The sequence below is a fragment of the Anneissia japonica genome, unplaced genomic scaffold (genome assembly GCF_011630105.1).
Source record: "Anneissia japonica isolate Jap-2015-1 unplaced genomic scaffold, ASM1163010v1 scaffold287709_len1912824_cov184, whole genome shotgun sequence".
Classification (NCBI taxonomy): Eukaryota; Metazoa; Echinodermata; class Crinoidea; order Comatulida; family Comatulidae; genus Anneissia; species Anneissia japonica.
The window spans coordinates 338,393-354,026 of NW_022751466.1; the positions used below are offsets into that span (position 1 = coordinate 338,393).

At 33.8% G+C, this 15,634-nt stretch overlaps 1 protein-coding gene across 2 annotated transcripts in view; it reads left to right on the forward strand.

Annotated features, from left to right (window-relative positions):
* Positions 1 to 481: 481 nt before the first annotated feature.
* The window catches only part of LOC117121667 (probable serine/threonine-protein kinase kinX), a 16,777-nt gene continuing 1,624 nt past the window's right edge, over positions 482 to 15,634 (forward strand). The window contains exons 1-10 of one of the 2 annotated variants that reach the window (XM_033266922.1): positions 482 to 827; positions 1,157 to 1,230; positions 1,541 to 1,758; positions 5,919 to 6,105; positions 10,441 to 10,674; positions 11,661 to 11,774; positions 12,582 to 12,752; positions 13,283 to 13,351; positions 13,623 to 14,537; positions 14,934 to 15,054. In XM_033266922.1, the coding sequence (XP_033122813.1) occupies positions 674 to 827; positions 1,157 to 1,230; positions 1,541 to 1,758; positions 5,919 to 6,105; positions 10,441 to 10,674; positions 11,661 to 11,774; positions 12,582 to 12,752; positions 13,283 to 13,351; positions 13,623 to 14,537; positions 14,934 to 15,054 (2,257 nt within the window). In that variant the 5' untranslated portion in view covers positions 482 to 673. Of the gene's footprint in view, positions 828 to 1,156; positions 1,231 to 1,540; positions 1,792 to 5,918; positions 6,106 to 10,440; positions 10,675 to 11,660; positions 11,775 to 12,581; positions 12,753 to 13,282; positions 13,352 to 13,622; positions 14,538 to 14,933; positions 15,055 to 15,634 lie in introns of both variants that reach the window. The other variant, XM_033266921.1, reaches the window with a different exon arrangement.

The following is a 15,634-nucleotide window of genomic DNA, read 5'->3' on the forward strand; positions in this document are numbered from 1 at the left end:
AGAATCTCTACATTTGGGAAAGGCCGGTTCCAGATATAATTCTTCAAGAGAAATTTTGTAAGAGCAGGCCCTAAGTTTTACCAAGGCTGTATTGTGTATTCACAATAGGCAGGGATAATACCTGAAGCACGGTATCACCACCTGCCACCTGGCCACCTGAGCACAGCGTATTAAAATATAAACTATAAACCTGTTTGTCGCCCTCTTCCGTATTATAAAACTGAGTAGCCTTAATCCAACTGTTCATATCGTACAGTACAAATAAGCATTAATTGGCTCGGTTGTTTAAAAAGTATTTTTGCCTATTGATACTCTATAACACATACGTTAGTTTAAATATTCATGTTCGTGTTGGTTTATATACATTTATCTAAATAAAATGCAATTCAACGATTTGGTTGATAAGATAAATAAAAATGATGAAAAGACGGTCTGGTCAAGCCTAGCATATAAATCCAACCTTTGACATCTACCACGATACCACCGATACCGTGGCGACCAAGGTAAATATAGAACGGATTTATTGGAAGAGTCGGTAGACAGAGAGGCCTAGGCGAATTTGTGACGTTTAATTTCACTTTCAGGGTTGCATGCAACGAATATTCCGTAGCCCAGAACATATAATTTTATTGTCACCTATTATTTTTTATAGTTTCCTAGGCACAAATACAGAATGTCTGTGCCGTATTCAAATACTAAACTACGAGTGCCAAGAGGATTCCAAAACCTACTCGAGGGCCTTGCCCGAGAGGTTCTGCGGAACCAGCCTGAGAACATTTACACCTTTGCAGCAGTATACTTTGACAACCTTTTGAAAATCCGAGAAGGTAAGTTTTGCTCTCTGGCTATTGTATTTATTCTATGGATGGCTACGTAAACGTCATCGGCCATTGATTGAGTATTATTAATCCGATTGTATTATAATATTATATTAATATTTAATATTAATAATTTAATAATTTTTTTTCTTAGTACTATCAATATTGTTATGGTGATCACTTCTTGTCTTTGAAATGATTTCATGATGGAGATAATTACTTAGGCCTACTTTTAATTACTTTATAGAGATACTGGCACAAACAGCAGAATATTCGTTTTATATGATTGAATAAATGATTATCATATACAGTTGCATCTATTTAAATTCAAATTTCAGAACAAGGTATTGACCCGTCAGAGGTTGGAGCTAAGCATGAAGACAGATATTATAACAACAAAGCATTTGAGAAGGTATACTAACAACATACAATTCATCAACCATCACCATTCTTTTTTTTTTTTTTGTCAAATACTGTAACCTAGATGGATTTTTGTAAGATAATTACAGATCCCTCAAATTCACCTCAATCCAAATATGAGTTACTCTTGCAGACTCATTTATTTATTTCACCAAAATCCAACAGCGACATATAGCATGTTTGATGAACACCATGCTATTTCTCCATGGTAATTACTTTTCTAATTAGAGACCAAAGCTGCTAAAGCTTGGTCCCAAAAATAGTCTTTAATTTGAGGGAGTCCGTGTAAATCTATTTTCCAGGGGAACAATATTGGGGATGTGAGTGATCCACAACAACAAGCTGCTGCAACCAAGGTTCAGAGTGGAGTGCGAATGAGCCAAGCACAAAGTAGGGCCAAGGAAGCCAAGGCGGAAGAAACCAAGACTGAAGAAGACAAGCCTGAGGGTGATGCCACTGAAGAAGCTAAAGTAACATCAGAAGAGGATGCAGCTGTCAAAATTCAGTCATCTTTCCGAGGGTATGAGGCCAGAAAACGTGTGAAGATTTTGAAGTGCGTTTTTATCTTTTCTTTCTTTCTTTCTAACATTTCCACTAATAATTTGTGAATCATTTATTCTTAAAAAAAACATCAATTTAATATTTTAGTTTCTTTTTGTTAGTCTTTTGCAATGCTTTGGAAAACTGTTGAAATTTTACAATTTATCTAAACATTTCTCTTCAAAAATATAAAAAAATATACGAGAAAATAAGAAATATTTTATCACACATCCATTGATTGTCTTATCCTTATTTAATATTTTAGTATCTTTTTGGTGTAATTTCGTCTCCAAGATTTTAAACCTTAAGCTAATATCATGTACAGTTTTATCTCTTCAAACATGCGAATGATCACCTTCCTACAAAATGTTTAAACCCTCATAAGTAACGACTACACCCTAAGACAGACCTCGGTGGTCTCTATGCCAATAGCTATTTTACATGGAATTTTCACTAAAATAAGACTATTAAATGAAAATTCGTTGGTGCCTTTTTCTACATTTGGGTGCATTACTTAAAATATTATTGTGGTTGATATTTTGTCTATCCATATGGTGTGGAATTTGGTGTGGGAGCGGGGAGATGGGTGCGGGGACATGGCTCTACAACTAGGCCTACTTCTAAGCCTAGGGCTTCATGGGCTAACTCGCCATCTGATCCCGAGTCATATTCACTGTCTGAATCGTTATCTTCAGTAGGCAAACAAAAGTACTCTTCAATTAGATTACTGAATTCCTCATTGTCTCCTAGGCCTAGGAGATGAGAAACGTGGAAATTTAATGCATCCTTTACTTCTTCTATGTCAATAGCTTTTCTTTTCTTAGACAATTTCTCCTGAATTTTATAACTGCTTTCGAATAACTGTCAAAACTTTTCGCATGTATCGTTCGCAATAAAGCCACAACAGGAATGCCGATCTAAACGTGCTATGTACTTAAGTGCATTAAGCAGGTTAAACCTTTGACCCAACGCTTGGACCAGTCAGCGTTCAAGACGAATATCACATGCTATAAGCAACCAATCAGAATCCTAGACAAATGGCCTTGGCAACCGTTTGAGTACACCTTTTATTACCCATTTTCATTGGTAGTTGGATATTTTTATGGAAAATAGTGACCTTTTTTGTATTGTTCGTTGAATGACCTTTACAATGATAAGTCATTCATGCGAAAGCAACGGGGTGAAGACTGTTTATAAAAGCGTCAAAATTAGACATTTTTCAGTGCTATGTTTCGACTTTTAGACAATTCTTTTGAAAACCAGCCTCATTAAAATGGGCATAAAAACCACTTTACGTTAAGAAAATTGACTGAAGAAGTATTTTTAGAAGTATTCAAAAATGTAAAGAAAAACAAATTGTGTAAAATATGACTTCAGACCTATTTTGGTGATTTTCTCAATTCGATCTCACCGACGATGCGTCTCATTTCGTGGCGAGACCTCACATATTTTATTACACATCCTTTGATTGATTGTCTTATCCTTATTCATGATGAATGTATGCATTTTTCTATGACACACCCAGCAAGGTGCCCTGATAGAAGTTCAGTTTGAGCTTAATATAGGGTCAAGTTTGACCACTAAAAACTACCAAGTTTGATAAATACACTTACTATTCTACTAATACATTTATATAATACATACGATTTTTATACAGTACATTATAGGGATAAAAATATCCATTGAATGTAAGTTATTGTGCCTAGAATATTAATTAAAAATTTATGGCAGTTTTAATTTTCCCCCTTAAAATTATATTATCAACCCTCTGCAATATTCTATATCCCCTAACTCCAGTTCAATGGAATCTCCCAATTGCACTTGCAAAAATAATTTTATCTGTACTTCTCAACATTACTTATGCTTGCAAGTGATGTTGGTGTCAACTTGATACATAGATCAGTTTAATTGAAATTTCACTGCCAAATATGGTTTTCGTAAGCAATTGTCCAAATGTGTGTTGACACCTAATAAACATAAATGTATCAATTCCTTGGAGACTAAAGCATTGTAGCAGTTAATTTTCTTAATTTAATATAGCAATCAGGTTAAAAGGGAATTGGCTCTTGTAGCAAAATTTGCAGCGGGTAGTGTAACATTCTAGTAAGTTTAGTAATGATGTTTACAATGGCATATACATGTATGTAGAATAATTGAAATGGATGGGGGTGATCGGGGTAAGAAGGTAATGTGGGGGTGGGGCTAGATTATTAGGAGAGGGGAACTAGCTTGCAAAATATGGTGATTTGAGGTGATTTATAACTACTTGAGCATGACTCTTAGGGTGGGGGAGGGTTGAACGGGGGGTGGGGGCATGAATAGTTTTTGGGGGTGTACTTGATTGTTTAAATAGCAGTGCTTATAAAAAATAACATGGTTTGAGAGATAAAAACCAAAAATAAATTACTATATTATGAAAAAATATAATAATAAATAATAAACAAAAAAAATAATAACATAGCATTGAAAATTGTATGCTGATAAATATTCAAACCCAGACAGGACATATAGGCTTTTGACATATATAAAATATGGTTTAGCAAGTTATTGAAAGTAACACACAGTATTATGTACGGTATGCTTAGTTATTTCAAGGTGACTGTGTGTGTTGGTATGTATCGTTTTTAATGGTTTTCCATCAACAAAGTCCCGTAGATATTTTCTACATATCTTTTTGAGAGCCACAACTATGCCAGTGGCCATGTTTTACAAGCTCTATCAATTCCAATGACACAGTGTCTTACAATTTATGTTAAAATTTATATTTTACATGCTCCATCAAGCCCGATAGATTGATTTTCTTCATCATTATTAATTCTTATTATTACCGTCATTATTTATACTCTGCACATCAGAAAGAAGCTGGCCAATAAATAGTTTTTAATTTGTTTGAAGAGCCAAATTATTTTTAGAGTTTTTCTCATAGTAAGAGAAATAGGACCACAGAAAACGTCCAGCCAAAATTTTTCATAAATTTTATTATAATATTCGCATTCCATTTTTTTTATAAATATGTATTAAGATCCAGGGATCTATGTTAATAGTCCTACTGAAAAATGAAAAGTAGAATAAGCCTATATAACCAAAAGTATTACTTCCTCTATATAACACTGTCCACAAGGAAGTATGGGAATAAATACTAAATTTTTACTGTGCAGTTATCCTATTGTCACTAGCTCAATACATTCACTGACATAAGTACCTTTTTTGAAAACCGTAATGACAGCGTTTTGTCTGGAATTAAACCCACAGAAAACTAGCATACCATTTGTAATCATAGTATTAAGTTGTTTTACATACATTTCTGTATTGGTTTATCAAACCAAAATAAGTTACGTTCAACAAAGTCACATTAGATCTGCTAATTTGCTGAAAAAACTGGACACTCCTGTCGTTATAATGGTTTTGTCCATAAATTTAATATCTTGTTTAAAAATGAGGTTACTATAGTTATGTTTGAACACAGTTTTTATTTATAATATCCTTTCAAAGCCACTTGATTAGCTGCTATGGAATTCACAAATAATATAGTGACAAGCTTTCATCACAATAGCCATTCAAAAATAAAGTTTAGTTTCTTTTAAATTCATTAGAAATGTTTATGTTGGCTGCATCAAATTAATTATTACTGTGTTCTTTTATTTTTTAATATTTATTTTAATATGTTTTTTCAATAACTATAGAATTTGCCAACGAACTAAGAATTGTAAATTATAATTTAGAATGTTCACATAAAATTTTATATTTAATTGAAGTAACTCAGTCATATTTTCTATGGCCTGTGTAAGTGTATATATACATAATTGCATGTGTGTTGTAGGCATGATTGTTGTGGGTGGTTGGTGACACCATACTTGCAAACAAAATCTTTTAGCAATTACTCTCATCACTCTAGGTAATTATTTTTGGTAAAACAATACATGGAAAATTAGCAGCAATTATTTTTATTCTATATCTAAATATTAAGGAATATTTTTTTATTTAGAAAAGACACTAAATAATTTACAAATTTGTGAGAATGTTGAAAATATCAATTTAGCAAAAGAAGATTGTTTGAACATTGAATATATTTGTGAATTTGCTTGAAATGAGCAGTACAACAAGTAACATAAGAATTTTCTTTACCCTTGTCATTCATAGGGAGCAAAAAACAGAAGGTACTCAACAAAAGGAAGAAGTGAAGGAAGAAAGCAAGAAAGCTGAAGAAGAAGTAATTGACATAGACTTGAGTGATCCAGAGGTTGCAAAGGCAGCATCTAAGATTCAGGCTGGATTCAGAGGCCATCAGACAAGAAAAGAATTAAAGGACAAAATTGAAGTACAAAAGGTAAATCCCATTTTATTTTATACGTGCTACCATGGGCGGGTCCATGGGTGGGGGCGCGTCCTTAGCTGGGGACCGCCAAGAGACCCTGTTTGGGGTGTCAAGGGAAGCTATCTGGAAGCCTTGCATTTAGCACTTATCTAAACGAATTTATACAGTTTAATAAAAGAAAGCAAATACATTTTGTTTTGTCAGCATTTCCCTATATTATTTACTTGCATAGACAAAGTAATATGATACACTGGGAAATGGAGGTAGGCCTATTTTCAATGTACAGTATCTACATCTACATTTTAAATATTATTGAAAGGCAGTTTCATAATGAAATTAATTTGAAGCAAATACATTTTATAAATTTTGTCGATGCCACTCTATAACATTTGCTTTTTTGTTTCGCATTCTTTAAACAACATGAAACTGTATACTGTTTTGGAAGATGTCAGTATATTCGAAATATATAATTTAATATATAATGAGACTATTTTAATATCCTAGATTTATAAAGTGTGAATTACGTAAGTGCTTTACAGAAAAGCTAAAAGACAAATTGTGTTCGCGTGAATTAAGCAGAAATTGTGAATAATTTCTGTCGGTGATTTTCTAGTACAATGTAAAGATGTAATTATTAATTATCAGTATTATTGAGTTATTATTATTATTATTATTATCATCATCATTATTATTATTATCAAACTTAGGGTAAACTAAGGCCATAATTCCTTTTTTCTTTTTATATTTCTGAAAGTGGACGTGGCGGCCGCCGCCTCTGCAGGGGACGAAGTGATACACTGTGGTATTACTTTGCTACATCCATACACTTACAATATACAATTTGCATACTGTGTACAACATACATTTTGCAACATACAGTAGTTAACTACTGTACATAGAATTTTCTACATACACTTTGCTCCTTTAGCAAATCTAGCTGCAAAGTAATCCTATTTCTAAATGTACTACCACGAAGCAACGTGTCCTTGAAAAGACGAGTTTTGAGCGAATTCTATTTGAATTCTAATAGGGCGCCCTTTCTCGTGTTAGTCCTTTTTAACATTTCATTTTGTTAATGCATACAGAATGACGACAGTCGGATCTCTTGTAATTTTACACTCTTTAATAAGAATATCAATTTCATCAACATTGATTGCTATGGGTTAATTGTCTTCAACTTGACACCTATTCAGTGCTTTCCTGGAGCAATCAGATGTGAAGTGTCAAGTTGTATGCTAACCAGAGCAGATCCAAATGATATTGGCCCTCCTCCCCTTCCCCATGTGCATACTGTACAGTATAATCAAATGTGTGGACAATTTTAATTATAGCATTGTATGGTTAATATTTTTCAAGATGAAATAATATACATAATGAGGAAAAGGTCCAACAAATGACCCAATTAATGTTGTACAGTAGTAATATTTCTAGAGAGAATACTTTTTTCATTTAGAATGAGGACAATACTAAGAAAGAAAAAAAAATTAACTTACATTGTGTTCAAATAATAATTCTAGAAGGAGTAATACAGATTTATTTAATTTTATCTTTAATTTTCAACATTAAAATATTCTAATTTTGTTAACAAATGCTTTTACTGCATGTGCTTTTTAATTGGATGTCATTGTTATGGTTGCTTCTGAACTGTTACCATAGCAACTTCTTTTTAATCTCTTAAGGTCTGTGCAGATTATTAAATTTTATTTGACGTGATGTCATCATGACCATATTTAGTCATGATGTGCCTATATATGGTCATGATGTGATGTCATCATGACCATATTTAGTCATGTCACATATTTTTGTCAAACACAATTTGATAGTGTGGATAGGGCTTCATATTTGAGTGAATAAAGATTAAATACTAGTACACACTACAGACACCTTCAATTGCATTTTGTTATGGTGGATAGATCCAGCTTTGTGTTTGTTAAATGTCTTTAAAACATTTCTATTGATTCTGCTTTGTAAAGGTTTTGTTGTTGATGGTATTCATGTGTGTTTTGGAGTATTCACTGCAACCAAAACATGACAGTGCATGTTTTATATTCAATAATACAATGCATGCTGTTTATGATCAACCTAAAAAAATATTATGTAAATTGTTTCTATTATGATATTGTTGTATTTATTACTATTTTATTTTTATTTATTTAAACATAAAACACCAAATGAATAAACACCAAACTTTAGGCCTATCCAGTAATCATACATTTAATCTGGATTCTAATTAATATCTATATACATGAATTGATTATCGAATTCAAATTAGATTATTAGTATTAATAAAATATTAATATAAGAGTTTGGTAAGAATTTATTATTACTTTCAATTTTTTAATAATTTATTTAAAGATAAATATATGTTTTCATAATTTTTTTTGATAAAGCACAAGCAGCCACAAGGATTTGTTTAGCCCATTAAAACCTGTCTCAAAATTGGGACCGTCTTTCGAATGTGCTGAAAACCAGCATCCTTATTCTTATATTACATACCAAAGCGATTTTCTGATTGGTTTTGTAGGCTTTCCGATCTGAAAATTTCGGATTTGGTGTTAATGAGGTAATTTCTGATGGTGTCTAAAACATACATAGATTACTATATATATTTTTTTTTCCCCATTTCATTTGTTTATTTTGTCAATTTTAAAAATAAAAGAATGTAATAATTAATGAAAGCAGAAAAAGAAGAAAAATATTTGAATTAACTGCAGTTTGCATAAATATGTGTTAAAAATATCTTAAGTAGTGTTTTGGGGGTTATAATGGTTCCAGTACACCATATTTATACTACTGTATTTTAAGCATTGCTGTATTGCGCATTAATGTGATATTTATTCATTCATTGGCAATAAATGTTTAACAAATTGACACTGCGATGAAGTTACCAAGCCAAATGCGAGCACTCTGGGTGATTGCTATCATGCTGTGTTGTCAATTCTTTGTTTGCTGCCAGGTGATTCGTCGACAACAGCTGTATTCATTACAATGAGTCCTAGTAGGAGCTTGTGAAATTGGTTTTCTTGTTTGTTGGAAGTAATTGCAGTTCAGATATATCGACAGACTCGGCTAATTTGAAAAACAGGCAATTGTTCCTGATTAAAGAAATGAAATTAGTAGTAGATCTGGTAGATCTGAATAATGTCTACATGTGGAAGAATCACTCATGAATATCTATAAACTTAATAGAGTAGGAGGACCTTCTCAGGGATCTTAGCACTCTTGAAGAATCACTCATGAATATAAATAAACTTAATAGAAGGGCCTGGGACAGTAGATCTGAGCACTGTCTATGGAAACTGAGTGTCATTCATGAATATTCATAAAACTCAGTTTGATGGTGTAAAAGGCCCTTGCAATTTGCATATCTGAGAAATACCTATATTATAGAAGAGCTGATAACCATGAATATTTTAAGAACTTAGTTTGATGGAATAAAGTGTTCACAATTCTAATACACTCTTCTCATAGAGAATTAAAATATCTCATTTTAAAATATCTTTAGCTTTATTGCTTTCCTGTTATCCAAACAGAGAACCAATAAGTGTAGTATGTTTTTAGCTGTATTCTTTTATTAGCGCATGGTATAAAAGAAGCTTGGATCAATAAGAGATCAATAGAAACGTAATGAATTCCGGTCTCCGTCTTATATCTAATATCAATAGTGCTGTTTAGAAAAGATCTTGGGCTATTCCATTCTTATGGAGGGATATTTAGGTATTCAGCCGTATTTATTCAGCCTTGATATTGTTTAGAAAAATGAAAATTTTTAAATGCATTTAAATTTTGTGCTGAATACATGTTTATTGATTGTCTAATTACCGTAATAATAAATACTGAAGAAATAGAGAATAAAGAATGTAAATAATGAAATCTTTATTGTTGTCCCATAAATTTATGAAATTTTTAATACCATGGTGAATCGATTCCTTTTTATGTATTAACTGTGTCATATTAAATATAAAACCCAATTCTGTATCATTCTGGCTATCTTCAGTGTTAAACAGTGGTTGGTAGGTGTGTCTTTATATTTATTCATTTCTGAGTGTTTTGTTGTATTGGTACTGTATATCCTATTATTCTCTTGTTACTTACTTTCAGGGGTTAGCCAGAAATAAGAAATTGGCCGTTCAAAATGGAAGATCAAGAAGTAGTCGCGAGACAGGCGAGGGGCGTAGCCCAGAGCGGGGGCGGGTTTGGGAGGGGTTCTCCCTTCCTACCTAAGAAAAAATAGAAAATTATGATTTTAGAGTGCATTTATAAATGTCAGAATTTTGTCTTCATGGGAATAGTGTTGAATTAGCTATCACAAAGATATTTCAGTTGAACTTTGTTGACATCTTCTAGAAATCAAGTGACGAAACTTCAGCAGAAAAATCTGAAGTGGAGACAACAAATGTGGAAGAAGGAGCTAATAAAGAGGAAAAAGCAGCTGATATAAAAGAAACAGAAGAAGAACAGAAAGGGAAAACAGAGGAATCAACTGAGAAAGCAGATGCTGAAGAGGAGGAAGAAATTGACATAGACTTGAACGATCCAGAAGTGAACAAGGCTGCCATTAAGATTCAAGCATCCTTCAAGGTAAATGGAAAAGCATCTTAAGCTCTGTCCTGATTATCATATATCATATTCCTTTGACAAAAAACTGTTGTATGCCCATATATAGTCATGATGTGCCTATATATGGTCATGATGTGATGTCATCATGACCATATTTAAGCATGTCACTTGTTTTTGTCAAACAAAATTTGATAGTCTGGACAGGGCTTTAATTTGATAGTATGGACAGGGCATTAATCTGCATGCAAATTCATTTTATATATCAACATGAAATACAACTTGTGCTGACAGTAACCCAAACCTAGTTTTGGATTGGATGTTGACTGCTTAGACCTTTTCTGACCTTTTGACATTTTAACTAGATGTCCACACACATATCCTCTTCACACTTAATGTTTTACATTGATTTACATTTAATCTTGATTTTGTGCTGTAATCTTAAAACATACTCTTCTTTGGATGAATGTGAAAGTATTTATAAAAGTTTGTATTGGACTATAAATATAGATTTGCATTCTGCTGTGAATGTATTTTGTGCATATTAAGGGTTTTTTGTTGTTGAACGATGGTTATATATTTCAATCTCAAGAATCACTTAACGTACTGTAGCCACTTAAATTTACTTTTTTTTTCAAAACAAGTTTGCATATACAGTATCAAGAGGTGTATGTTATAATTTTTTTTCCATATAAAGGGATTAATAACCTGAGAAAAAAACAATAAAAGTACTTCAAGAAAGTTCAATTTGAACCAAATCATTCAATCTTTTAAAAGAGAGGTTACTATAATTATCAAAGTTTTTCAGTCATTGAAGGCAGTAAAGTGGTTTACTCTATTTTTCACTCTTCGTTGCAAACTAAAATGGCTCAGAAAGGAAAAAATAAATAAAAGCAGCATACAATATTGAGTGGCATTTAAAGCTTAAAAATAATTTGAATAAATGTTTTTTTTAATTTTATTTAAAAAACGTGCATTCCGTAATTATTTGATTTAATCTACTTTTTCAGGGATTTAAAGCAAGGAAGGAGAGGAAAGAAAAAGAAGCTGAGAGTGCAAATACTGGAGAAGTAGAGGCTGCAGTTACGGAAGAAAAACCAGAAGAAAAACCAGAAGACAAAATGGTAAGTAAATCATTGACTTGACCCGCTGTATAATGTTCAAACCAAACGCTTTTGTTTACATTTGCAGGACGAATAGCAAACTTGGCATGGAACAAAATCAATCGATGACATGTTCTTGAAACGATTATAAGATTCATCATCCAAAATTATTTTCTCTGCAAGTACTCTCTCGACAATTTTAAATGATTATGGTGAAAATTTACAGATGGTGAAAATTTAAAGTGGCAATTTCTATTTTAAATGATTATTATATATTCTCAGTGGCAATTTTTTGCAATTTTTACAATTTTCCTTATTCTTTTATTGTCGTCCGTGTTTGTTTTTCCTTTACTTCCTGACGATTCTCATCTTTTTTCAAATTTTATTGTTTCGGTGACTGTACTGTCATTTTTTATATCTATATTTCTATTTTTGTATTTTAATTGTAAGGAGACCTTGTAGAGGTTTTCGTCCAGTGGCGGCGCCAGGATTTTTCCGATGGGCGTGGTTGGGCGTTGCTAAAAACCTTTAGAAAGCGGTCTATTGGACGTAGCCCCCGAAAATATGACAATTTAAGGGTTTCCACAGGCTTATTTAATCAATTTTTTTGATTTTTGAATTGTTTTTTCTCAATGACGAATGGTGGTTTTTCTCCCTGACTTGGAGGGGGGAACGGACTCCCCGACTGTAGCGCACATAATGGGACCTCTATTCACATGACTTAAAAAAATATATAAATGAATTTTGTTAATGATATGTTCTACATGGGTTTTTTGAACAATTCTTGTATATTTTAACACATGTCTCACTTTTGCTAATCTCTTGAAGGATTCATCACCATCAGCAGTACAAGCTGAACAACAAGAAGAGATTGACATCGATCTAAATGATCCAGAGGTGGAAAAGGCTGCTACAAAGATCCAAGCCTCTTTCAAAGGGTTCAAAGCTAGAAAGAATATGAAAAAGAAAGAGGATGAAGTGGAAGAAACACCTAAGGAGGTTTGTAATACTAACACAATGGCCACAGGTTTTGTCTACCACATCCACCCACACACACACAAACAGACCATAGGACGTATACTTGTTGCTAAAAGACTTACTACTTTATAATGCTTTATATTCTATTTTGTCATGTTATTCAAATTCAGTGTCAGAGGTACTGAAATCTGAATGCATTTTATTTTCCTGTGGTGGATTCAAAGGGGTTGGGAAGGGTCAGCTGGCCATACTTGGGCCTGGGGAGAAAAAAAGAAAATTGTATTCAAATTTAAGTCAGAGAGATGCTGGCCAGCTAAGGGTGTCATAGTCATAAATTTTTTGGCCCCAGCCATGGTGGGGCTAAGGTGGCCTAGGCCCCTTCATTTGTGTAAGTTCCTTCCTGGGCCCCCTCTGTTCCAAGAACAGCTGCGGTCTTCACTGTTATTGTTTATATTATACTGTATGTTGTATGCACTTGTGATCTTGTCTTGTATATTATTTTGCGATATTTTATTGATGCATGTATGTATGTTTACTTGTGACTAACTCAGCCTGTGGAAGACCAACCAGCTACAGTACAGGATGAACCAGCAGAGCCTGCTCAAGATGGAATGGAAACGGTGTGTTAACATTTGTTGTTGAACCACTCAGACAAATGAATTTCAATTATACTTGCTCCAGTATGCAGTTCACATTGCTCTCCATAATAATATATACAATTTTATTTGCATATAATTAACCTATTTTTCACATATATTTTAACCAATGATAGCTTGCATTTTATGTATTTTCATTTTCATTTGCACAATGTTTGTACAGCTTTTGAGTTGTGATGATTATATGTGCCTAATTTTCACACAATTTTCTTAATGTTTGCACTATAACCACTAGACCATCGATCAAGAACAAATCTCAAACAATTCTCTTCCATCTACCGATCCTATCACCACTGATCACCCTCAAAATGGAATGGAAGAATCCAATTCAGCAAGTGAGAATGTGGAGGGTCAAAAGGAATTGAGTGAAAAGGAAACAGTAGAGAAGGTTGCGGAAAATGAAGTTATTGAAGAAACTGTACAAACAAAAGTGGATGATGTCACTACTCCCGAAGTTGTCCAAGCAGAAAAAGAACAAGAAAAGCAGGAAACAGAAAAAAATGATACATCTAAAGCTGTAGTGGTCTCAGCACCAGAGGAAGATGAGACATTGAAACCTGAAATGGTTCCTGCACCAGAAGAGAATGAGACATCTAAATCCGAAGTGGTCCCTGCACCAGAAGATGAGGCATTTAAACCTGAAATGATCACAGAACAACTTGAGAATGAGAAGCAGGAAACAGGAGATGAGACCATTGAAGTGGTCCGAGAACAAGAACAGCAAAGGAAGCAGGATACAGGAGGAGATGAGACTTCTAAGCTTGAAGTGGTTGCATCACAAATAGAGAATGGGAACCAGGAAACAGAGGGAAATGAGACATCTAAACCTGAAGTGGTCCCAGCAGAAGAAGAGCAAGGGAAACAGGAAGCAAAAAAAGATGAGACATCTAAACCTGAAGTGGTCCCAGCAGAAGAAGAGCAAGAGAAGAAGGAAAAAGAAGTAGATGAGGCATCTAAACCAGAAGAGATCACAACACAAGAAGAGCCAGGGAAGCAGGAAGCAGGGAAAGATGATCCAGAAGCAGTCACAGAGAACAAAGATGCCGATACCACACAGGCCTCAGCTGCTGACCCTCCAAAAGAAGATGATGATGCTTCGAAAGAACCCTCAGCCTCTGAGCCGCCCAACTCCGATGGTGCTCCACTGAAGGTACAATTTGTGCCACATAGCTGTAGGCCTTCAGCTTGCTTGCATGCCTCAACATATCTTGCATGTGATATGTTTAAGTAATTGCTTTTAATCTCTATTAAGGCATGGGGATTCTTGCAACAGAACTTTTAATCTTTCTGAATGTAACACAAGCAAATGCTTGCATAACATGCTAAATTGCTTTGTGGTTTTGATGTTCTGTATCTCACATTACTAACAATCTTGTTTTATACGTTGCTATTTCATATGTATGCTTTATAAGTAATTTCAAGGTAGTGTTGAGTTTGAATATATACTTTCATATTTTTTTACACAGTGAGTTTTTTTAGATATTCTTATTTGCAAAAGTTCATTTTTTGAATGGAAGGTTTGATAATATTTATTTAATATTGACAGGGAAATTCTCCTCCCCCGGCTGCTGATGAAGGAAAGAAGGAAGGAGAAGAAGAAATAGATATTGACCTAGATGACCCTAAGGTGGCCGAAGCAACAGTCAAGATCCAAGCTGGGTTCAAAGGTGAGCTATGTTGGTTCCTCTGCAGTAGCTTTTTAAGCTTTTTTTGTTTTATATAAAAAGTGATAAGAAGGATATGACTATTATAATGTGTATGCATTGTAGGAATATGTACAAATGGTTTGATTGTGTATAGTCAGTGGCGCTGAGAGGCCGGGGAAACCGGGGTAGGTGCCCCGGGGCCCGGGCCAACATGGACCCGGGATAACTAGGTTAAAAATAATAAAATGTAATAAATGAACATTATTAAACGTATACCGTACTCGCGCGAATAAGCACCCCGTTTGAATAAGAACCCCTCTCAAATAACTGCCCTTCCTAACGTGAACATTTCCTTAAGTGCCCCGTTTGAATAAGTGCCCCCTTCTAATTTGAATAAGTGCCCCGTCAGTAATATCATAAGATTTTCTTTTTAGCAAGTCAATAATCCAATCAATCCTGGACTGTTGTTGTTGGCATGATTTGAGCTGCAGAGTGGAAACACATTCTTTTTTAGGTCAATATCAAAATGAGGATATTTCTCTTGGAGAAATGAGAGCTCCGATCCCTGGACAGACAGTATATTTCCAACTTAACACATTTT